Source organism: Scyliorhinus canicula, chromosome 4, assembly GCF_902713615.1.
Source record: "Scyliorhinus canicula chromosome 4, sScyCan1.1, whole genome shotgun sequence".
NCBI classification, from domain to species: Eukaryota; Metazoa; Chordata; class Chondrichthyes; order Carcharhiniformes; family Scyliorhinidae; genus Scyliorhinus; species Scyliorhinus canicula.
This window is the reverse complement of record NC_052149.1, coordinates 117117767-117143573: the sequence shown is the minus strand read 5'-3', so window position 1 is coordinate 117143573 and position 25807 is coordinate 117117767. Positions and strand designations below refer to the sequence as shown.

Genomic DNA, 25807 nt, shown 5'->3' with positions numbered 1-25807 from the left:
TCTCCCAAGCTGAGTTGGGGCCTGATTGGGGGTTTCTATACAGCCCAACTATGTAAGGATCAGTCTGCATTCCTGAATGGACATATTAAACACCCTGGCAGCACGCAAAAGATGCTCCTAGTAACAGTATGAATATCACCAACCCCATTTAGCTCTTTAGTCCTGTGCTGTCACTTATTTGCTTCATGGCTGATCTGCAGCTGAACTCCATTTACTCATCTTGACATCCTTGTCAAATGAAATCCATCACTCAATTTTGAAAGCTCCAGTTGCCCCCTGTCCATCCTCCTCTCCTGCACCTACAGCCTTTTGTGGGAGTATGTTCCAGATTTCCATTCTCCATGTGGGGAAGTGCTTCTTAACTTCATCATGAAATCCTGGTTCTACCTTTAAGGTTTTGCCTCCGTTGGCTGAATTCTCTCACCAGAGTATATAGTTTCTCTCCATCTATCTTATCAACTCCTTTTGCCATCCTAAGTACTGCATGGTTCTGGTCCATTTGAACTTTGAATTCTCTCTTTATCTAGTGATTAGAAAGATCTGGCAAGACATGCCTGAATCTCCATTTGTGCTGGTGGCTGTGAGCTGCAAGGGAAGGACAAGAATAAACTGATCAACTCTTATTGACGGGTCTTTCCTACTTTTGACAATGTACCTTTTGCCCAGTTATTTTAATCTCTTGAAGAAATACCGTGTAACATTTTCCATGTCCCTAGTTAGGTGTTGCACCAGAACAATCTAGGTTTACCAAGGGCAGTGTTCAGAAAGAAACATTTAAAAAGTGTTAAAGTCCTGCTACATCAGTAATTGAGAGATGGTCAGTAGCTTCAGTTTATGAATTAGTATAATGTGAATAGATTGTTAATGTGGATAATATACAGGACTATGGAATTACAGCACTATGTTAACACTTATTACAAGGATCAGGGCAATAGTACAAACCCAGAACATGCAATTGAACATTGGAATACCTGGGTCTTTGATCAAAGATCATCGACATGAAACATTGACTGTTTCTCGCCACATGATTCATCCTGGCTTGCTGAGTTTTTTATTTTTTAAAAATGTTTTCCAATTAAGGGCCATTCCACCTACCCTGCGCACCTTTGGGTTGTGGGGGTGAGACCCACGTAGATATCGGGAGAATGTACAAAACAGTGCCCGGGACTGGGATCGAACCAGGGTCCTTGGTGCTGTGATGCAGCAGTATTAGCCACTGCATCACTGCTCTGCCCATTGCTGAGGATTTTCAGTGTTTATTTTGGTTTTATTTCTGTTAGGATGTATTTACTGAAGGTTTCATCACATGATTTCCCTTTGCTTTACTGTCTCCAAGACAATTAACTCAAAAGAAAATAGGTGGGAACGGGATGTGAGTGATTCTTTGGTTTTTAAAAGGGCCTATGATTTTCCCCTAGGATTTTCTTATGTCATTACTTAAGGAGATCAGTCTTTCATTCCTGGAGACAATTCTGGAGGGTTATATGTAGAACTACAGCAGGCCATTCAACTCAGTGGACATGTGCCAGTGTTTATGCTCCACACGAGCCTCATTCTATGTACAGCATCTAACCCTATCAGCAATTCCTTCTGTTCCTTTCTCTCTCATCTACTTATCTTGCTTCTTCTTAAGTACATCAATGATGTTTGCCTTAACTATCGCCTATCGTTTTATATTTTAGCCACTCGGTTTGGTAACCGTAGCTCCCAGAATGTAAGTTGTCTTGAAGTTTTATTTTTGGGCTCAGATAGTTATTTGAGGACTGGCCTGGGTATAACTGGGTTTCTTTGGTGCTTCAGGGAGACCATCTGTCCTAAAAACTGCTGCACTCCATTTTCTGGTGGGAAAGTAGCACAGTGGTTAGCACCAGGGTACTGGGTTCGATTCCCAGCTTGGGTCACTGTCGATGCGGAGTCTGCACATTCTCCCTGCGTGGGTTTCCTCTGGATGCTCCGGTTCCTCCTACAAATCATGAAAGATGTGCTGTTAGGTGAATTGGACATTCTGAATTCTCCCTCTGTGAACACGAACAGGTGCCGGAGTGTGGCAACTCGGGAAATTTCACAATAACTTCATTGCAGTGTGAATGTAAGCCTACTTGTGACAATAATAAAGATTATTATTATTGTTGGGATCCTGCTGTCCACAAACACGGGCCTTTATAAATAATGAACTGATGGAGGCAAGAAATGTTTTGACTGTTCAAACTCCTCAAAAACAAATGGAGCACATGTTTGTGGAAGGGTAAAGGAAGAAAAAGCCCAGTTGACCCTGTTAACGCCTTGTTAGAGGGAACTCCAAGTCGTAGGCTGTCGAAGCGATGAAACTGGGATACGGAAAAGGCCAGAATTGGAGGAACAAAGGGATTTTGGAGGTTGGAGGAGCTTACAGAGATGGGGAGAGATAAGTTTGAAGAAGAGCTGGGGAGTACCTTTCCGATATCCTGGTCAATGTTTTCCTCGATTAATATAATTTAAAGACGATTACCTCTTTCTTGCCACATTGCTGTTTTTGGGACTTTGCTGTGTGCAAATTGGCCACCTTGTTTCCTACTTTACAGCATTGACTGCACTTCAAAGCTACTTAGTAGCTGTGAAGGACCTTTGGATGTCCTACAGTTGTGAAAAGCACCATATAAATGCAAGTTCTTTCTTTTCTTGACCCACGTGCTTTTTGTTGCCAGGTTTGATCCCTGTTCCCGTGATATCATGTTTCCAAGGAATTGATCTACTTAATGGTTCATGGATGCAAATGGATGTTTTTCTTGTTGTTTTTGTCAGGACAGTAGTGAAGTCACGGAGAAGGACCAAAGCAGAGAGGAGGACGTTGCTCAGTGGTGGGGAGAATGGAGCTCCTGGTCTACCTGCAGTCGAAGCTGTGGAGGAGGAGTCATGTCACAGGAGAGGCACTGTTTACAACAAAGGTAAGCGGCGAAGAGTTTTGCCGTTTGCGGCCAACACACTTATATCCTGTTTTGGATCTGTGAAGCATTTGAGACCTTTTGTCTAGCTTCAAGATGCAATGCAAATGCTAGTCGTATAGTGTTTATGCCACTCGGCAATGGTGGCACACTTTGACAACAGTTGGGAAAGCTGACAGCAATATTGAGCAAAGGCTGAATTGAACCAGCTTGACTCCTGGCCACGTTTCCTGGGTAATTGTGATGGCCCCTACCAAACCTGCGGCAGCCACCATCACCTGGAAGGGCACGAACTGGTGTATGGGAACATTACCATCTCCAAGTTCCCGTGAAACCCAACTCTGAAATATATTGCTGTTGCTTCATAGATGTTGGGTCAAAATCCTGGAACTTCCCACCTTGCAGCAATGTGGGAGCACCTTCTCTGCATAGACTGCAGCAATTCAAGAAGGTCCTCCACCAACACCTCAAGGGTAATAAATAACAACATTTCCTGCAGGTGTATGAGAAAAATATGTGGTGCACCTTCGTTGAAACACCAGAAACATTTGTGCCCTATATTATCGAATGCCTTTCTCATCATAGTGTTTCCTGCTGTGGCTCCTCAAGTTCCACTCCAAGTACTTGATCACAGAATCTAAGCTGACATTCCAACGCTGTGATGTTACACTCTCAGAGGGTGCTGTCTTTCACCTGAGAACATTTAAGCTGAGGCCCCATCTGCCGCTGAGGCATATGTGGGGGGGGAAAAAAATCTCATGATGCTATTTTGAAAAGAGCAGGCAATTTCCACCTGGTGTCCTGGCCAATATTTATCCTCCATCAATACATCTGGTTATGATCACATTGCTGTCTACAGGAGGTTACTGATCACAAATTGGCCGCTGCGCTATGTACATTACAGCATTACACTTATTAAAATGACTTCATTGACTGCATGGTGCTTTGAGAGCCGTCTTGAATTTCGAAAGGCATTATATAAATGCAAATCTTTCTATTTGACGACTGCCTACTTCTACTCTTTGGACATTCAAGTTTTTATGTCCCCTTAGTTCGGGCTTTATATCCTTTATTCCTGTAGGATTGGAGTTTTGATTTTCTGCTTACACCTGTGACCCTGTGGTTCAGGCCAGCGTAGGAGACATAGTAGATCAACTCATTCTGATATTGATGACTTTTGTCCCTTTTTAAAATAAATTTAGAATACCCAATTTTTAAATTCCAATTAAGGGGCAATTTCACGTGGCCAATCCACCTACTCTGCACATCTTTGCGTTGTGGGGATGAGGCCCACGTAGACACTGGGAGAAGTTGCAAACTCTACACTGACAGTGACCATGTTGTAGTATTAAAAATGGCCACTGATGTTGTATATTTAAAGCTGGTGCCACCTTGGATAAAACCAGACATCACTTTATAACCTTCACAACATAATTTTGTGCTTTGTTCCCGGGCGGCAGAGATTCATGCAAAACTCCGTAGACATCTGTGGGACTGGAAGATCTCGCCGGGGGAGGTGGGGGGGGGCATGGTGTTTGTGGGAGAGGGGTTTGGGATATCGCTGAGGTAAATTAACTGTGTTCTGCTCCCCCCTTACCACTGGTAGACCAGTTCAGTTTATCACTCCACCATGTGTTCTGTAAACTGGTCTGTTGTGTAAGGTAGTCTCCCCCTCCTGGTGAAGCTCAGCAGGCAAAAATACCAAATGAGGAATTTATAAAAAATAATTAACTTAACTGCAGGATCGTTGGCTAACTCCAGTGTTTCCCATTTGAGGTCCTGTAGGATTTGTAACCACTTCCAGTGGATGTGCAATCAAAATAAATGAACTATATTCAGCAGTACGATTATAAACACACAAAACAGTGAAACATTAGTGATAACTTTAGAAATAGCACATTCAGTGATCCTGAGACAGTTGCTTTTCATGTTTTCAGTAACTAGATTGTGGAATGGGACAATCTAGCTCAGTGCCTTATTGCGAATACACAGGGGTCTTTAAACCATTCTGGATACTCAATGATCTTTTTGGTTGTTTTTCTCTCTGCAGCCTCTGAAGCATCTGCAAACAATCAGAGCAGCAGTAGAGGCCGTTGAGGTATCTCGTTCTGTTTCCTAGTCACGTTGGCACACTGTTAGTGCCCCAACATCCTCACAGTGCCATTTACCCCAAGTGCAGGACGGTTACTGCTCAGTTATCACCTGACCTCTGACCCTGGCTATTGTGATCATCGGGTGTTACATGACATAGATTCAGTTGGTAGCACTTTCAGCCCATTCAGTCAGAAGGTCGTGGATTCAAGCCCCCTTCCGGAGCACATAATCCAGGTTGACACTTTCAGCGCAACAGTGATGTCACACTGAATGGTGAAAATGCTTCACCCTGTATCGTTGGACCACCTTCCAATGCTGTTTGTCATGTTCTCAGGAGGCTGTCAATTTGTGTGGCCATTTCCCTTCTGTCAAACTACCAATGCCTAATTCGTTGTTGCCTGCTTGGATTATAACACTGTCAGATTGAGGTTTCTTGTGGGAAGCCGGCCTGTTTTCATCTAATGTTACAGGAGATAGATTGCCTCGAGTTAGACTTGTTTATATTATATCTTCCTCTGTTTTGGTCCCAGCCTATTGCTCCCTAATTAATTCCTCACTATGACCATCTGGGGCACCATGCATAGATACAATTTGGGGCCCCTACGTTTTACTAATCTATTGATCAACTTGACCTGATCTGCACACGCATGATTGTGAAAAAAATGTCCGGAATAGGAAGTATGAAAATAATTGAGATGTTGATCACAGCCTTAATTAACATCAGCTAGTACCATTGAGGGAGGTGTCCTTCATTGAATCGACCTGGGGCTCCATGCAATTGCATGGCTTAAAAAAGCCGTAGGCGCAACCTTAAATTAAGGCTGTGAGTGACAACTTTATAACAATAAGCTTGCTGCCTTCTACTGCTGTGTTGTGAAATTGATCCTGCAATGATTGAGGAAAGAACTTTGTGCACGATTCAGTGACCTCGTTGCGCTGTCGCTCGAGCGCAATGAGGTCGGTGAATAGTGGGAGAGGCCGAAAACGAGAACCACGCTGGGCGGCAATGTGATGCAACTGGCCTGACCCCGTAGGCGAAATCGGGATCCCGCCATTGCTTGGCAAGAAACCAATAATCACCACTTCAGCTCTATTTCCATAGAATTAACAGAAGCCACCCCATATCCAATAGCCTCCCTTGATCCAGCCGCCTCCCCAGCAAGTGGTCAGGCCGGTGCCGATTAGTACTCCTTTTGAAAAATGTGAACCTAGAGGAAGGGCTTTGGGGAGCCGAGGATGTGAGTAGCCATCTTCACTCACAGACAAAGGGCCCGAGGACACTGGGCTTAGAATCATAGAACCATAGAATCACTACAGTGCAGAAGGAGGCCATTCGACCTGTCGTGTCTGCACTGACCCTTGGAAAGAGTACCTTCCGGCAGGCCCACGATCTGAATGTTTTGCCGTCGGGACCTGTCCTCAATTTTCCCCCTTAAATTCCCCTGGGCCGCCGCCAACCTTTTCACTTCTGCTTCCAGGACGACGATTCTGTCACTCTAGTCCATCAAGGCCTTCTTCAGGTCAAGGATCGTCTTCTCCTGTGTCTCCACTTTCTTCCCGAGCTCATCAATTGCCTTTTGAATGGTGGCCATCGCCTCTGTCACCGCCACCTGGATTCCTGTCCTGATCGCCTCTTTCATGGCAGTCAGCTCCCTCATAAGGAAGGTTTTTCATCCATCTCCACCTGGTTGGGGGGGGGGGGGGGGGAGCTGGTACTTGGATCATTGGTCTCCCTCTCTGCCGGGGGTTTGGGGTCCCTTCGCCTCGTGGATCCATAGCCTCGCCTGTCTGCTTGTCGTGGCTTTTTCCGCCACTGCTGCCGTCTTTTCGGCCCTTCGAGCTCCCGTTTGCTGGCATAATTTCATGGTTGTTTTTTTCCTCGTTGTTGAGATAGTCTGGTCTTCGAATTTTGGGAAAAATTAAACTAAAAGTACTCTTTTTGGTTCTGGTTTGGAGGAGAGCCTTTTGATGTGTGTCCTCTCAGAACATCACCGTCACCGGAAGTCAAATTTGAAAATATTACATTTGGTCCCCACATCCAAATCATTGATATATTGAGTATTGCGGAAAAAATACATTTTGTCAAATCTTTTTGGTATTCTTGTGACTGACCTGATGAGTGTGAAACAATGTCAGGGGAAACAACTTTCAATGTGTATGGGAAAAGAGGTTGCTGATTGGTTGGCAAGAGGACTCCGATTGGTAGATGCATTGCCATGCTTTCTGCCTATTGGTCAACCCTTAGTCCATACCAGTATATTACGTCCTATCCCATGTGCTTTAATTTTGCTAACCAACGTCCTGTGGGGGTCATCATCAAATATGCCTTCTGAAAACCCCAAGTACATTATGTCCGCCAACTCTCCTTTTTCAATTTTATTGGTAACATCCTCTTAAAAAGAAACTCCCAATCAGATAAGGGTCCACTTACCACATCCTATTGAACAGATAAAGGCATGTTCCCTACTATTGACGTAAGGCTAGCAGGTCTGTAGTTCCCAGTCTCGCTCACTTCTTAAATAGTGAGATGACATTTGCTACCTTCCTATCTACAGAAACTGTTCCAGAATCTACAGAATTTCACCAATGCATCCACTATCTCCATAGCTATCTCTTTCAATACTCTGGGAGGTAGAATATCAGGTCCCAGGGACTTATCAATCTTCAGTCCCATTAATTTCTCAAGTACAACCTTCTTATTGATAGTAATTTCCTTCAATTCGTCATTCTCCCTAGTCCTTTGGATCTCTGATTCTGAGAGATTTCTTGTATTGTTGTCGGTGAAGACAGAAACAAGTTAATCATTTAGCTTTGCTGCCATTCCTCTATTCCCCATTACAAATTCTCCTGACTCTTCCAGTCATGGATCCGCATTTGACTTAGCCAGGTGTTTCCTTTTTACAACTTAGAGAAGTTTTTGCATTCCATTTTTATATTTTTTGCTTTTTTACATTCCTATTCTGTTACCCCCTTCATCAGTTTCTTGACCCTTCTTTGCAGTATTCTAAAACACTCCCAATCGTCAGGTTTGTTACTATTTCAGGCAACTTTATAGGCCTTTTCTTTTAATCTTATACCATCCTTAAATACTTTTGTTAACCATAGTTAACTGACTTTTCGTTTTGTTTTGTACTCTGAAGGAATATATAATTGCTGGAAACTATGTAATAATTCTTTAAAGGCTATCAATTGCCTTAGAATTTCCTTCCTAACCCCCTAAACCTGCTTTCTGCACCTCGTCTTGCTTCATTCTGGTGTCATGAATGCCAGTGTGGACCATGACCTCTGGTGCTTACCCTCTCCCAGAAGGCCATCCTGCAGCCGATCCATGACATCCTTGTCCTTAGCACCAGGGAGGCAATCCTGAAGTCTTGTTTATAGCTGCAGAAATGCTGACTGGATCCCCTGACTATCACAACACAAGAACACAAGAATTAGAAGCAGGAGTAGGCCACTAGGCCCTTCAATCCTGTCCCGCCATTCAATATCAAATCCCTGATCACTATTGCTCTTCCACTCTTCTTCCTTCCCTCCTATGCAGCTGAGACACCCGTCATGCTGCAGAATTAGCTCTGACTGCACTCATCTGAAGGAAAATTACCCTCACCAATATCCAAAATGGAAAACCAGTTAGCAAGCAAGACGGACTCTTGCATCAATTCTGGATCTTCTTCGGTCCTGGCCATCAGGGGAACAACAGATTCCTTGGCCTCTCATGTTAGAGCCTGAGTCTTCACCATCGGGGGAGATGGACGTAGGGTCCTCTGAGGACTGTGGCCTTGTGCCAGCGATGGCCATCACTGGAGTCAGAGATGAGGCTTCAACGGGGGAAGGCTCCTACAGTGCTTCCTCAGAACTTTACCGTGGACCGTCACCTTGTACGATACAGGCCCCATCTTTTCTATAATAACTCCAGGGATCCAGCTGAAGCCACCTCCGAAATTTTGCACATGCAGTGCCCCCAATCTTGAACACCCTCTCAGGTCTTATGGTGTCATGATTTCTTTTTTGATTTTCCTGTTGGGGCTCCAACCTCTCCACCAAGTTTGGAGAGAGCAGGCTCAACCTGGTGCAAAGTCGTTGTCCCATCAATAGTTCTGGCAGAGCGACCAGGGTGGAGCTCTGTAATCAAACAAAAATCGTGCCAATCCTGTCTTCACAGATGTGGCCGGCTGTTTCTTCATGCCTGCTTGGCCAGATGCTGGAAGCAGGTGACATGGCGCCGCCCTAATGTGTTTGATGCCATTTGATTTCATAAAGGCCTGGAACTCCCCATTAGTAAAAACTGTGCCATTGTCAGAGACTAAGACCTCCGGTATGCCATGTGCACAAAAGCTCTCTGAGTTTTTCAATCCTGGCGTGGGAAGTTATAGAGGCCAGAGGTGTACTGACAACCACTTGGAATGTGCATCCACCAAGATCACGAACATAGAACCCAAGAACAGCCCGGTGCAATCTATGTGTACCTCCACCCATGCCCTGCCTGGCCTCTCCCATGTGTGCAGGGAGGCTGAAAGGGAGAGCTGAGTTTCTGGTTCTTTTGGCATAGGGTACATTGTTTTACAAAGACTGCAATATCCTTGTCGAGGACGGGCGACCAAACTTAGCTCCTCGCATGCATCTTCATTTTGGAAGCCCCAGGGTGGCCGTTATGCAATTCCATCAGGATTGGGCGCCACCCTGGACGGGAACCGACTACTTGGAATCCTCACAGGGTTATACTGTTCTTCCCTATTGGTTAGATACAGTTTCATGTCATCAGAGGGCTGCCCTCGGATCCCGTAGTTCAGGAACATGTGTTTCAACTTGGCTAGTGTTGGATCCTTCTGTGCCTAAGGTTTGATTTGTTTTGCTGATACTGGTAAGGTTTCTAAGTCATTGTGACCTCTTCTAATGGCAGCAAAGGAGCCAGGCTTGTGGGTAGAGGGAGGCGGCTCAGGGTATCAGCGCTGTCTATTTGCTTTCCAGGGCGATTGTGCTGAATGTAGACATTTCAGATATTTTGTATTATATATATTCGGTGTGGTAAGGGTTAAAACCCTGGGTTAGTGTGTGTATGACTGCTGCAGTAGTGTTTTTAAAAATCTTGGTTTGCAAGACAGATAGGCTTTTTGGAGCCAGAGCTGCAATTAAAGCATTGTAAAAGTTTGGTCTATATTAAGAGGGTTCTCTGCGGAGTGGTAAATTAGAAACATTGTGTTCACCTGAACAAGATGATATAGATAATGGGAGGAGCCAAGGGTTGAAGCAGGCAGGTGTTAAGGTATTTGAGAGTTAGTTTTTGACTGGAAGGTGGGCTGAGAACGTTTCTGAAGAAATGCAGCAAGAGAATCTGCATTACTTTGAAAGTGTGTCAGATCTTTTTCATTAAACAGTTGCAAACGATCGCTATTTCTCAAAATTGAATATTCAGGACATCTCTATACAGCAAGTATTCCAGAGTGCTAACTGTATTTAAAAGTGGATTCGGATCTGAGATGATTTTGTTGTTTGAGTGGAAATAAAGTGTTATAATTCTGCCAAGGCCAGGCTCGGAACAAACTCAGATTTATTCCTGCATTGAAAAGAAGCTGCTACCACGGCAGACAAAGCTTGGTCCCAGCCTAGGACTATTGGGAGCACCGACCGGGCCTGGGTTACAGGTGTTTTTTAAAATTTAGAGTACCCAATTATTTTTTTCCAATTAAGGGGCAATTTAGCGTGGCCAATACACCTAACCTGTGGTTGTGGGGGTGAAACCCACGCGAACACAGGGAGAATGTGCAAGCTCCACACGGACAGTGACCTAGGGTCGGGATCAAATCCGGGTCCTCATCACCGTAGGCAGCAGTGCTAACCACTACGCCGCATTGCTGTCCATGGGTTACAGGTGTTGAAGTCATGTCGGTCGGTCCACGTTGGGTGAGCTTTCATTCGCTTAATAAGGGAACTCGTATTCTATGAACCCACGGGGAAATCAGTCGATAATCCCCTGTGTCTTTGTGGGCGTCATTACACCCCTATTTAAGACTGGAATAAACTTTCTGTGATTCGTTGACTTCTAAATTCAAGAAACAAAAACTAGACCTTAGCTAAAAATTAACCCTTAAAACATCCTCAGTCAACAGCTCTCAGTGCTGCCTCGATGGGATCTTTTATGTCCACGCCAAAGGTTTTAATATCTAATTTGATAGACAATTACAGAGCAAGCATTCCCTCAGTAATGAACGAGGAGTGTCAGCCTAGATTTATGCTCAAGTCTCTGAAGTGGGACTTGAACCCACAACCGCCTGACTCAAGAGGTGAGAATGCTACCAAAGGAAGCACAGTTGAGAAATAATTCTTATTGCTAATAATTGAAAATCTTTCTAGTGTCACAAGTAGGCTTACATTAACACTGCAATGATGTTACTGTTAAAATCCCCTAATCGCCACATTCCGGCGTTGGTTCGGGTACACGGAGGGAGAATTCAGAATGTCCAATTCATCTAGCAAGCATTTTTTTCAGGACTTGTGGGAGGAAACCGGAGGACCCGGAAAAACCCACACAGAGCGGGGAGAACGTGCAGACTCCGCACAGACAGTGACCCAGTGGGGAATCGAACCTGGGACCCTGGCGCTGGTCTTACCGTGCCGCCCACAAAGGATGAGTGTTTTAAGATTTGTTCAACAGGGACATTTTCTAAAATAAAAGCAAGATACTGCAGATGTTGGAAATCTGAAATAAAAACAGAAGATGCTGGATAAACTGGACTTCCCTCTCCAACTATATAATTCATTACATTTCTATCCCTCTTCAGTTCTGTCACAGGGTCATATGGACCAGGGCAATCTACTACTGGTTCAAAATTTAAAACAATATTAAGAAAACTTTCAGTTCCAAATGGAATGAATTTGCTGCTCAGAATGTAGATTTTGCTAATTTTCTCTTCTTCAAGAATTATTCTGATGTGTGAAACTTGAAAAACATTTTGTGGGATTATAGATCAGCTAAAGTAATTTTTTGTTTCATTCTGCATCGGTCTGCTGACTACATCACCCAGCAGAACATGCCCCACGTCAATCAGTGACCTGAATCTGTAACCTGATGCTTGGAAGTTGCTGCTTGAATACCTTTGGCAATTTGAAGAGCTGCAGTGGGGGACTACTGCCTCAGCGTGATCTGGTTTTAATTTACCAACTGACTCATGCAAGGGATGGAATTCTTTGTGTTACCGTTGCTGCGTTTATCCTGAAAAGTAGGAAGCCTGTGAATCCTTTTTGAGGGGTATTAATTTCTTTGCACTGTTTCATCACTTGCAATAGATTCTGAATTTATTTTGCTGTTCGTCTCAAAATTACAACCATCTTTCTTTTTCTCTCTCTGTGCATTTGCAAGAATCCAAAATGGGAGCCTGGTGCTTATGGCTATTGGACTAATAACCCAGAGGTTGAGAATTCAAATCCCAATGTTCCAGATTGTGAAATTAAATGAAATACTTAAATGAATGTGGGCTGGCAGCAGGGGAAAAAATGATCAGAAATGCTTCATCTGGAATGCTATGGAATCCCAAATGGTTCACTGTCTGCTCCTTTGGGTAAGGTGAGCCTTCTATTCCGACGTATGTGTACAATCCCAAACGTGCAGTTGACTTTTAATGACCTTGGGGCAGCCACTGAGCTGGATGATAGGGGAGAAGGGTTGTAGGAGGATGATATGTTTGACCATGACATAAGTTGAAGAGAGGATGAGGAGGGATGGTTCACCATGGTTACAGTCATGCAGCATGGAATTTGAGGCTTTTTAGAAGGGGCTATTTTAATGCTGTGACCAAACTGGTGAAGTTTTCACATGGAGTTGGAGGAAAGATGGGCAAGGACCTTGGAGGCAACAAACCATTTGAAGACTTTTGAGAGGGAAGGCTGGTTAGCGATGGGTGGTAGTTCACAAAGGCAGAGTGAGCGAAGTAGGAGTTTGGGGGGGGTGGGGGGGAGAGCGAGACGACATGACAAAGGCACATCTAGTCCAGATGAGTTAGCAAAGTCCCCCTCATTAACCTCTAGGGATTTGTGATAAAATTGAGAGAGCTGAGTACGCCAACAACCTGACTGTCATGTCTTTTAGCCAATGTCCCAGAATTTCCCAATTTCATCCCTCGGTTTGTCCCCTCCAACTGGGAGGACAGATGCAACAGGGGTGGCAGTACTTCGATATGCAGTCATGAGGAAGTTGTCCTGGTAGTTCCCAACATATGACTCCAGGATGGCAAGGGTATGGGCATGCTCTGTGAGGGACTTCAATGACCATTATCAAGAGTAGTTTGGTAGCGCCCCTACTGATTGAGCCAGCTAAGTTCAGAAGAACATAGCAGCTTGCAACAGGTGGTGAGAGAACCAGCAAGAGGAAAAAATCTACTAGACTTCTATCTGTTACAAATGTATCCACGCATGCCAATATAGTTAAGAGTAACCACTGCACAATCTTTGTGAGGATAAATTCCCATCTTCACATTGAGGACACCCTCCAATGTGTTATGGCATGGCACTACCACTGTGCTAAAGGAGATGGATTCAGAACAGATATAGTGACTCCTCAACTGCGCACCCATGAGCTGTTCAGTGCCATCAACATCAGCAGAATTGTACACAGCCACTAACTGTAACCTCAGAGCCTGGCGTATTCCTCAATCTACCATTACCATCAAGCCAAAGGATCACCCCTGGTACAATGAGGAGTGTAGAAATGCATGCCACAATGAGGAGTGTAGAAATGCATGCCAGAAGCCGTGGCAGGCATATATAAATATGGGTGGAACGGTGGGATAGTAGTTAGCACTGCTACCTCACAGCTCCAGGGTCCCGGGTTCAATTCCGGCCTCGGGTGACTATGTGGAGTTTGCGTTTTCTCCCCATGTCTAAGTGGGTTTCCTCTGGGTGCTCCGATTTCCCCCCACAGTCCAAAGATGTGCAGGTCAGGTGGATTGGCCATGATAAATTGCCCCTTAGTGTCCAAAAGATTAGGTGGGTTACGGGGGATAAGGTGGAAATGTGGGCTTAGGTTGGGTGCTCTTAACAAGGGCTGGTGCAGACTCGATGGGCCGAATGGTCCCCTGCTGTACTGTAAATTCTATGATTCTATGAGGTGCCAACAAGGTGAAGCTGCAACCCAGGACAATGTGGATGCAAAGCAGTGGAAGCTGCATGTGATGGACAGGAGGGTGGAATTTTCCATTTTTTCCCTAAGTGCCGGTTCAGGTGAGAAAAGCAGGGTGAGCGCGCCGGTTGCACAGCTGGCTTTTCTCACCATATTCTCCAGCACCTACAGAGAACAAAATGCTGCAGCTGGGTCCCATGCCATGCTAGCACGGGGACCGCCCACCCAGCAACGCCGACTTTCCAGACGCCTCGATCACCAGCACTCCAAATGAAAACATAGAACCAAGCATGTGCACGGGGAGCCACACCTCTCCCCCCACCACCCCCACACACGCACACGTTCATGCTCTCCACCCCCCCCCCCCCCCCCCCCCCCAACACACACACCCATCATACATTTTCCACGCACCAGGGAATCTGAATTACAGTGGCCCTAATGTAACTGGATGCCTGATTCTGTGTGATTGTATGAGTGGGTAAAAGTTCCTGTGCAGGCACTGTGAGTGAGATCACGAACCCTTGCTTTATGAAAAGGTTTGGGGTGTCGCTGTTTATATTACCATACGGAGGAAAGATTTCTCCCGCCCTTACTGCCTCCACACTTATGCATGGAGAGAAATTAGAGGACAGACTGCTGTCTTGCATCATTGGTCACAATGGAGATTTTCAGTAAGTTTGCATTTCCACTTTGTCAGTGAATTTGCATTGTGTGTGAGGCAGCAAGGACAGATGTGGAGGTGGTTGGGGTATTGGTGGAGTGTCCTGATGTTCAGGGTAGTTGTTGAATGTGCTACAAGTTGGAGATCAGGAAAGCCCATCCCCTCCCTTCCCCTTCAATATGTGGTCTAAAAGAGGCAGTTTTTGGGGTTGGGGGAGGTTTGGGACAATCTGCCATCTTTAGCTGCTTCGTCAATGGCCTTCGCTCCGTCAGAAGTGAGCTAATGACTTCACGTTGTTCAGTATTATTTGCAACTCCTGAGATACTGAAGCAGTCCATTTCCATATGGAGCAAGATCTGTAGAATATTCCAGCTTGGGCTAGTAAGTGGTAATTAACATGTGGCAGCTTCCAATCACTATTTCCTCTGTGTGGCTTCCAACAGGGATCACTTGGGTGTGGGGTAAGGTTTGGGTTTGTGCTTTTGCTATTGATTAGCTCCTCCGACATTCATTATTTAAGCCCACTCATTGTGGAGAAATAAAACTCCACTTGAGAAAGATACTGCGGGCTGTGAGCATCACGTGTGGAAGGAGTGGTCAAGAGTGATGATAAAGAGCAGCACGGTGGCACAGTGGTTAGCATTGCTGCCTCGCGACGCTGAGGTCCCAGGTTCGATTCTGGCTCCGGGTCATGTGTGGAGTTTACACATTCTCCCCGTGTCTGCGTGGGTTTCGCCCCCGCAACCAAAAGATGTGCAGGGTAATTGGATTGGCCACTCTAAATTGCCCCTTTATTGGAAAAAATGAATTGGTACTCTAAAATTTTTTAAAAAAAGAGTGATGATAAAGCAAATCATTCAAACGTGTCTGTCTTTTTGTTTGCTATATTATTTTAGTATGGCTTGCAATTGTTTTGTGTGTTTGTGATTTGAACAGAATTTTCAACACAGGCCATCAGCAAAGGCATTGCACAAAATGGAAATCACCAGCAGGACTGCCAGAAGATTAGTAGAAATTAAAACACTTCCCAGACGTCCAGGTCATAGGTTAATCACTTTCGTCTTAGTCTGTTTCCTGAAGGAACACAAACGCCTCATCATCTGTGAAAGATTTTAAAAATATATTATTTAAATGCAAAAATAAAGTAAAATGGGGTTGGACCAAATGCTTTTCACGATAGAAAGTGGCGTGGGAACTCCTATGAAATTCACAGGAAGATCATGGTGGCTTGATGCGAATTGTAGTTTGTGAAAGCATTAGTGCGATTTCAAAGAAAAACTCCTCAGATAGCGTGACTTGCTCACAGCGTGTGATCTCCTTTAGACCTATTGATGATAAAGGCTCCCCTCCCGTGCTTTTCATATGCAAAAGACCAATGTGAAAGTTCACTTCCTCCTTTGCCATTATGGTGTGAATCTTGACCTCTCATTCGGGCTTTCAAAACCCGATCTGATTCAGTCTGTCAACGAGGGAAAGGATCCCCATCATGGGGCCCCTACATTTTCTCTGTCAGTGGACATCATTCACTTACTAAAGCAGGATCAGTCAACTGTCACATTACAAACATCAACTTTTATTTGATGAAGAGCGCCTTTAAAAAAAATTTAGAGTACCCAATTCTTTTTATTCAATTAAGGGACAATTTAGCGTGGCCAACCACTTGGCCTGCACATCTTTGGGTTGTGGGGTGCGAGACCCCGTAAACACGGGAAGAATGTGCAAACTCCACCACAGACAGTAACACGGGATCAAACCCGGGTCCTCAGCGCCGTGAGGCAGCAGTGCTAACCACTGTGCCACCGTGACACTAGAGGAGCACATTAATGCACCAAATGTCTCAAGGCACTTCACTTCGCTGAAGTGATTATCAAATAAAATTTGTCATCAAGCCACATGAAATATTTGGAGAGAGGGCAAAGAAATAGGTTTTGAGGAGTTTATTAAAGGAGGATAAAGAGGCAGAGAGGTTTAGGGAGGGAATTTCAGAGTTTTAGGCCTTGGCAGTTGAAGGGAATGGTCTACCAGTGGTGGAAATCAGGAATGCGCTAGATGGCAGAACCATCGATCATTCAAAGCTGATGCTGACCATGTTACTGCAATGCCTTTGAATATTGTCTTATTTCTGTGATGGGCAGCACGGGCGGTGCAGCGGTTAGCATTGCTGCTTCACAGCGCCATCGACTCGGCTTCAATTCCTGTCTTGAGTGACTGTCTTTGTGGAGTTTGCACATTCTCCTTGTGTCTGCGTGGGTTCCTCCGGGTGCTCCGGTTTCCTCCTACATCCCAAAGATTTGTAGATTAGGTGGATTGACCATGCTAAATTGCCCCTTAGTGTCCAAAGATTAGGTGGGGTTGCAGGGTAGTGAACCTGTCAGAGGGTTGGTGTGGACGTGATGGGCCGATTGGTCTTCTACACTGTAGGGATTCTATGATTTCCCAGTGGTTCTTCAGCTTCTCTTGAATGCCATCTCACCTCTTCTGACTGTTAAAGTGGTTGCGAGTGTATCCCACATACTCTATACCTCCTTTCCTGGCTTGCCACCCATTGCATAGCCTGCCCATTCTGCCACTAGGAGACCTAGTATTGGCTGCACAGGGTACTCTAAAACTCTCTTCTTAATACCCCCTGCTTTGCCCGCAGCTTAAATATGCTGTAGAGAGGCTTGTCGATCCATTCTTTCAGATTGATCTTTCCCCTCTAGCTTCTCCCAAATTTAATTCTCCTGCTCAGTGCTCACCATGCTATTCTCAGCACAGAAAATCAAGAAACGTAAGTTGCTGTTCCAAGCCACAAGCACCATGAAGGAATTGAACAACAGTCTTGCTACAACAAAAAGTGCACAATCAATTCTAGCTCCACTTGTAGCAGAGAACCAACACCAGTGAATTAACCAATCAATTTTATCAAAATCCCTGACGTCTTTGGCCCTTAGCTGCCCAATGAGTACAGTCACCAGGTTTGTAAATGGAAACACAATTGCTGTTTATTTATAACAGGAATAATGATGAAATATGCAGTAAATAGCAACAAGCCAAACCTCCTACCCCCTTTACCTGTCCCACCCTCTACCTACACACACAAGACAGACAAACACTTGGGGGTGTGGGGGGGGGGGGGGGCGGAAGGGGTGAAAATAATAAGGACGAAAGTATTTGCTTCCAGTGGTTGTTCTGTGGCATGCTTTCCTCACAGCATGCTGATTGATCAAAGTCATTGTTTTTTAGCCTGTGGTGATCTTCTCTGTAGTTTAGAAATGTATTACTCACAGCTTTTCCTGGAGAGGCCCCTTTGCTTCACATCAAACTCTGCTTTCAGTTTGTGGTTTATTTCCAGGCCTCTGCCTTACCTAGGGGGAGAGTTGGTCGGTTCACACAAACCTTTCTGCAGAGAGAGTTGGTTGGCTCTCCCCTGCTTGCAGAGCACAGCCTTTGGGTCACCAGCGAAATCAGTCAAACCGAGTCATCACTGGTGCCGGCCAATCTCTGTCATTGGTGCAGGCCCCTCTGCAATCATCAATATAAACAAGCACAGATTTCTGGATCCTTCTGTTTGAATTAAAGGCACATGCTGCCTTAAAGACACATACCCAAAGGGCAACACAGTGGTGCAGTAGATAGCACTGCTGCCTCACGATGCTTGAGGTCCCAGGTTCGATCCTGGCTCTGGGTCACTGTCCGTGTGGAGTTTGCACATTCTCCCCGTGTCTGCGTGGGTTTTGCCCCCACAACCCAAAGATGTATAGGCTAGGTGGATTGGCCACGCTCAATTGCCCCTTAATTGGAAAAAATGAATTGGGTACTCTAAATTTATTTTTAAAAAGACACAGGTCCATAAATCATCCTTGGATCAAAAAGATAACAACAAAAATAAAAGGAAGGGGAAATAAGGGGATAAATAAACAAGAGGGACCCTTACACCCTCCCCCTCCCCAGTCAAAAGCATGAAACTTTAGGGCACGGACGTTTCATTACGAGGTAGTCAAGGCATAAATCACAAACACATATCCATCCTATCCATCCCAGTATAATAAAAATAATCTTTATTAGTGTCACAAATAGGCTTACATTAACACTGCAATGAAGTTACTGTGAAAATCCTGTATTTGCCACACTCCGCCACCTGTTTGGGTACACAGAGGGAGAATTCAGAATGTCCAATTCATCTATCAAACACGTCTTTCTGGACTTGTGGGAGGAGACTGGAGCACCCAGAGGAAACCCATGCAGACACAGAGAGAAAGTGCAGACTCCACGCAGACAGTGACCGAAGCCAGGAATCGAATTTGGGTCCTTGGCCCTGTGGAGAAATAGTGCAAACCACTGCGCTACCAAGTTCCCTTCCCAGTCTCCACATTGGTAACATTGTGGAACTCGCTGCCCCGTAGTGCGGTGGAATCGGAGTCACCAAATGGTTTCAAGAAGCAGATAGATATATTTCGGATTTGGTTCAAGGGATATGGGGAACAGGTGGGGCGGTGGATTTGAGACCAGGAAGAGATCAGCCATGATCTGATTGAATGACAGAGCAGGCTCGAAGGGCTGAATTGCCTATTTCTGCTCCTAACTTCCATGTTCCTGTGTAACAAGTCAGCCCTTAAACGCGTGACAAAGCATCCGCAATCACATTATCCTTTCTGGGAATATATACAATTTTAACTTAAGAGTAGTTGTAATAATAAACGCCCAACAGAATAATCTTGCGTTCCAGGTTTCAAACCTCTCTATAAACATAAGTGGATTATGGTCTCGAAAAGTCCGGCGTGGCCAGCACCAAATTGCCCTCCAACGTGGTCGGCAATCTCCCAAACTCTACTTGGCATTCTGTGGGCCACAGTGTTTTCGCTTGTCTCTGCAACATGTCCAACATGCATTGTATTTCCGTCTCTAACTGAGCCAGGCTCTGTGGTTTAGTCAAGACGGATGTGGCTTTAGTGGTTCAGAGTTTCTTATGTCCACACCATGAGTCACTAACAGAGTGCCCCCTGATGTTTCCCTACAACTCTGTACTCTTTCTGTCTTTTGAGTAATGCAGTTAGTCTTTTCTGATTGTCCAATTAATGTTTGTCCAAATTTTGAGGATCTTCTACAGTCAAACTACAAGCAGTATTGTTAATACTGAGTGAAATAGTCGATTAATTTTCAACTAATAAATGCTCCCCTGCCCCTCCAGCTTTACATTCTCTCCTGTCCTTCACATGGCTACCTTCAGCAACAAATTCAGCCGAGAGTTCTATCCTCTCAGAGTTGGTTAACTTTTTGTGTAGCAATCTTTGTGTTCCAACTTGTACATTGGGGTTTTCATAATAACAGCCCTTATCCCCATTTGGTAATAAGGACTGAAACACATTGTGCTTTCCAGATTTTAATTGGTCTCTTTTACTTTCAGAATCAGAGGGTAGAATGTTATTGGAGCCACAAACTTTCTGGGTTGTTGATTTCAGATACGGTGGCAGAACCACAACATGGTTCTCAATCCACCTTCCTCTTAGGTTTTAAAAGCAATTTTTAATGATTAGTTCATCTCCTTTGCTGTTTCCTTCCTTTACCTCATAGAGGCACTGTGGACCTCTAAAAGGATGTGGATTAACCAGCCGTTTGCTTGGTATCACTTAGTTTATTACCGACTAGACCTGCCACCAACTAACCTTGAACAAATTGCAAGTGATTCTTCCAAAGCTAGGAATGAAGACAGCAAATTGGAAGAAAGTGATTTGATCTTTTCTAAAAGTAATTTGTTACAACCTCTTGCAGTAAGCTCATTGCCATTCACTTCAGAAGCAAATATTTCCCAGAGCATACCTGCATTGAAGGAAAGTATACAAAATAGCATGGCATCAGGTAGTCAGAACAAGGACAGTAAGGACTGTGAAACTGTCATTGCTATTGGATTCGTACTCCTCTTTCTTATCGTCACCTTCGGTCTTAGAGTTCCCAGAATCTGGTTCTCTACTAGATTTTATCATTGGCAAGTCCTTGTGAGGAATCACTCTAGTAGAGATAATGTCATCATTATCAGCTGAATCAGATTCATTACCGTTGCATTTGATATGTGATCAACGTCTTTCAACATTTCTTTCATTGAGCCATTCAATGCCCAATGAGATTTCCTAACTCCCACATGCTCTACCAATGGCATCTCATGTGCTGTCTGCAGTACTTCCCTCAGACTCTCTGTAATCACTGGTAAAGCTACAACCTTCACTCCTGCCAGATCATTCCCCCAGAAGTAAGTCTACACTGTCTACTAGGAATTCCTTCACCACTCCGACGACTATTGGACCTGACACTAAATCACATTCCAATTGCACTTTATACAATGGGACTGGGATGTAACCTCCACTCATCCCTTTCACTAATACCTTAACTTTCATTGAACTCTCTGGAGGGAAAACTAAATCCTTCTTCAGTACAAGAGTTTGAGTAGCACCGTTGTCCCTTAGGATAGTTAGCAGTTTGGCGACATCAGTTGAGGAAAATGGGGAAACCTTCCCCTTAGACAAAAATCCAACATATCTCCCATCTATCTCGTTCCTCACACCTGCACCCTCTGTTTGCCTCAGGTTTCTTAAGTCCAGTTAAAGCTACAGTCTTCCCTTTAGTATTCCCAGTTTTTGTCCCATTTTCAGAATCCTTCTCATGAACTCCCACAGGTCCCACAGGCTTTCCTTGCAACTTCCAACATACTGAACGAACGTGTCCCACCTTGTTACAATGGTAACACCTAGGCTTCCAAGTCTTGCCCCTACCCTCAGTACCTTCCTTCCTCATCGGAGGAGGAATCTCGGATTCCCAGTTAGCCATTCCTTAGCTTGGCTACCTGACTTCCTTTCATTCTCCCACTTCCTGTCCGTTTCAAAATTAGGGGGGTGATGAAACAAAGGTTTAAATTTATGGATTAGCTCATAATCGTCAGCCATAACTGCCGCCTGCCCAGCAGTCTGCACCCTCTGGTCTTCCACATGTGATCTACCTATAGGAGGGAGGGAATCCTTAAATTCCTGTAAGAGAATGCGCAAACGTCAAGCGGACAGTGATACGGTGGACAGGAAGGTACTTTGCCCTTAGCGGAGGGATCAGTAACCAGGGGCATAGATTTAAGGTAGTGGGCAGGAGGTTTAGAGGTGATGTGAGAAAATCCTTTTGGAATCTGGAACTCGCTGTCTGAACCGGTGGCGGAGGCAGGAACTCTAACAATTTTAAGAAGTATTTAGATCAGCACTTGAAATGCCATTGAATACAAGGCTATGGACCAAGTGCTGGAAAAGGGGATTAGAATAGGTAGGTGCAGTTGGTTGGCACGGATATGGTGAGCTGAAGGACCTCCTTCCATGTTGTAAAACTCAATGGGTGCGATCGTTCGGCCACGCTGTGCCGGAAAAGCATCTCGCCCCGGCGCAGCGTGGCTGGTGAAAGCCAGAAAACCCTGCTCCCGGGATCCACCAGCTCGCAACGCAGCGCGAGATTCAACACAATCTCGCAAGACGTTGCAAGGAGAATCCCGCTCACTGTGGGTGGGATAACATTTTGGCAGATCTGTACATTAGAGCGAGGCAGTAAGCCTCACTTTAATGTGCACACTCCCAAGGTACCTGAGACTTTGGGATTCAATCCCTTCACCTCGGGGACCTTGAGCGAGCGCTGTTTGGTACTGGACCCCACAAATGGAGAGCAGACGGAACAGCACTCGTGGGAGACCCCAGTTGCTTGTCCGTTGGGCAGGATTATGCCCTTGCACTGTCTGGGTACCATGGAAGTGCCAGCCTGGCACATTAGCTGTGCCAGGCGTCTCAATTTCTCACTACAATGGGGAGTTCCGGTGAGCTGAGCTCCCTGTTGTAAAAAACGGGGCTATGTGCAGCTTTGTCCGCGGGTGCCCCGTTTAGGCCTTTAGTCAACATGAGTAGCACTGAATAACCACGTTCCTGGAAACACACTAAATACGCTCGCTAGGGGACTTTATTCCCTTTTGGGAAGATCGCGCCCTATGACAACTATGATATTCCTGGGCCAGGCATGTCATCTGGGGTGAACCACAGTACAGTTAACTCTTTTATTTTGCCTCATGACTGTGTTTTTGGGATGTGTCAGCTGTGACCTAGCTTATAGCTACTCAATTCCTGAGTCAGGAAGCTATGGGTTCAAGACAAACTCAGTCTTCAGCACAAAACCGGGATGATGATCTAGTGAAGTATCAAGGGACTGCTGGAGGTGCTGGGTGGGATTCTACATTGGGCAGAGAATAGCTTCCGACACCAAAAATGTGGCAGGCGCCGATTTGACATCAAATCACGATTCTCTGTCACCTCGACAGCGGAGGCAACGCGTTCCGCAATGCACGCACAATAGACAGCGTTTGCATATCATTAGTGGGCCTGACCTGGTATTCTCCGGGGCCTCCGCGGTTCTCTGCCGCTGATGGACCCAGGTCCCGACGGCGCGGTTCACTTGTGCTTTTAAAAATCATGAAACAGGCGTTGCGGCTGCTGAGGGAGAGAGAGAGGAGGTAGGACACAGCGAGGAGCGACTGTGGGCTGCCAGGCCGGACACTGGCCGGGTTAACATGTTAACATGTTGGCTGGGGTGGGGGGCCCCTGCCAGGGTCATGGGAGGGGAGTATGGGGGGAACAGGCCGAGTGACCGGGGTGATCCCCCACGTGACTGGCACGGACCGCCATTCCCGCAGCCTGCAAGGCGGCCATCTTGCTGCACACCCCACTGACCACCCACCCTGGCCCCTGGTTCTGCAGAGTGACACCAACCGTATGGGCGCCCCCACCGCCTCACCCCCCCCCACAATTCCATCACACTCCTCCCCACCCGGCTGCCACCCGCCAGTGGCCAACCCTGGGCAACACCCACAATAGCCCCTATGGGGGCTGCAGTGCCAGCCAATGGTACCCCTGAAATCAGGGATGGGCACCAGGGCCAGAGTCCCATGGTGCAGACCACCAATGGGGCCAGGGGTGCGGGGACAGGAGGGACATGCAGGGGGTGGAACCTGCAATGCCAACTGGGGCGAGCCTGGTGTACATGGTTGGGCACTGGGTTACGCCCCATGTTAACATGTCGGCCTTTCACCTCCTGCAGAAAATGGATATTGGAATTCAACCAGCAATGGTGGCCTTCCTGCTAGTTGCCGCAGCCCTGGGGGGTGCCCTGCGGCTGTACGAGCTGGAGCTGCTCGAGGAGGAGGAGAAAGCTGCAGTAGCGGAGCGGGCAGCAGAGGGGCAGGTGACAGCCACCCAGTTGATTAGTGTCACAAGTAGGCTTACATTAACTCAAGGAGTGAAGTCCTTCCACTGTAAGTTTTCAACACTGAGCCCCAGGTTCCTGACACAGCAATAGGTTTTCCTGAAAAAGCACATTTTGGGGAGTTACAACATGATGCGTGCAACTGTTTCAGAAAGAATAACATTTTGCTCTGAATTGCTTGATGCATTTATTGGATGTTCTGTGCTTTAGATGCTTTTATTGGTCAATTTACATGTAGATTTCAAAAATGTAAGTTGGAAATATTCGAAGTCAGGCCACATCTGTTTTGATCTCTGTGATCTTTCTTAAGATGGCGAACCATCAGTTATTTTATAAGTTATTTGTAGCTGAGTGATGTTTATAACCTTGTATGAGCTGATAATTGGTTTAGATATCGCAGTATATTTATTGAAGCATGATTTTTTTTGTAGGCGTATAATTTCACAAAGTAAAAACGGCACCTTTTGCACTGGATCACCTCGAAGGTATCACTTATGCCAAATCCAGGTGAGGTTTTCTAGATCTGTGTTTTTGGCTGTTTTGTGTCTTCTCTCTTTCCCTCCCATTCTTACTCCTTGGGGATAAACTCACCCCCACTGGTAGCAATAACGAAAAATGTTTCTTTTTTAGTGAGATTGTAGAGCCTGTGCTCACAGGCATTGAGATTTTGGATTCTACCTGGGCTCAGAGCCACTGGCCACATCTGAGAATGGTTCCTATGTTGCCAACAAATTGGTCCATGCCTTTATCTACCTAATATCTTGCAAACAACAATGAGATCCAGGGGTCAAACAGAGCACCATGGACTGGCTGAAAAGAATGAATCTTGTAGTGCCACATCTAGTCAGCATTGGCCCAGCTGAATCAGAAGGCTATTCAAGTCCCACATTAGACACTTGAGGAAATAAATCTGGACTTTCATACCAGTGCAGTACTGAGGGAGTGTAGTGTAGTTGGAGATAAGATGTTAATTCGAGACCTCATATGCCCTCTCGGATTGATCTAAAGGATTCCAAAGCGCTATTTCCTGGTGTCCTGGACAATATTCATCCCTCAATCAACATTAAAGTAGATTATGACATTGTGGGACCTTGCAGTGTGCAATTTGGCTGCAACATTTCCCACATTACAGTATTGATTATACTTCAGAAGGATCTTAATCGACAAAGCGCTTTAGGATGTCCTGAGGTCATGAAGGGTACAATATAATCCCAAGATCTTTGTGTCATTATATTTTTATTTTTCTGTACAGCCCTGTCCAAATAATGGAGTCAGCTTCAAACAACAGCAATGTTCAGCTTTTAATGCCAAAGCAATCAGTGGCCGATACTATCGTTGGGTTCCACTGTATCCAGGTAAGGTATCTATCCACTGCCTATACTATATATAGTATACTGACTATATGGTGATACTGTTACTGGGTTCCACTGTATCCAGCTAAGGCATCCATTCACTGGGTATACTACACTATACTATACAATACAATACTATACTGTACTGCGTATATAGTGATACTATCTCTGGGTTCCACTGTATATAGGTAAGGTATCCACTGTGTATACTATACTGTACTGCGTATATAGTGATACTATCTCTGGGTTCCACTGTATATAGGTAAGGTATCCACTGTGTATACTATACTGTACTGGGTATATAGTGATACTATCTCTGGGTTCCACTGTATATAGGTAAGGTATCCACTGTGTATACTATACTGTACTGGGTATATAGTGATACTATCTCTGGGTTCCACTGTATATAGGTAAG

General features: G+C 45.3%; 1 protein-coding gene across 2 annotated transcripts in view; it reads left to right on the top strand.

The window, feature by feature from the left end:
- The window catches only part of si:ch211-267e7.3 (ADAMTS-like protein 2), a 190088-nt gene that overhangs the window by 24778 nt on the left and 139503 nt on the right, over window positions 1-25807 (top strand). For both annotated transcript variants that reach the window (XM_038795019.1, XM_038795020.1), the window contains exons 2-4: window positions 2782-2924; window positions 24472-24547; window positions 25293-25395. In XM_038795019.1, coding sequence (XP_038650947.1) covers window positions 2782-2924; window positions 24472-24547; window positions 25293-25395 — 322 coding nt within the window. The remainder of the gene's footprint in view (window positions 1-2781; window positions 2925-24471; window positions 24548-25292; window positions 25396-25807) is intronic.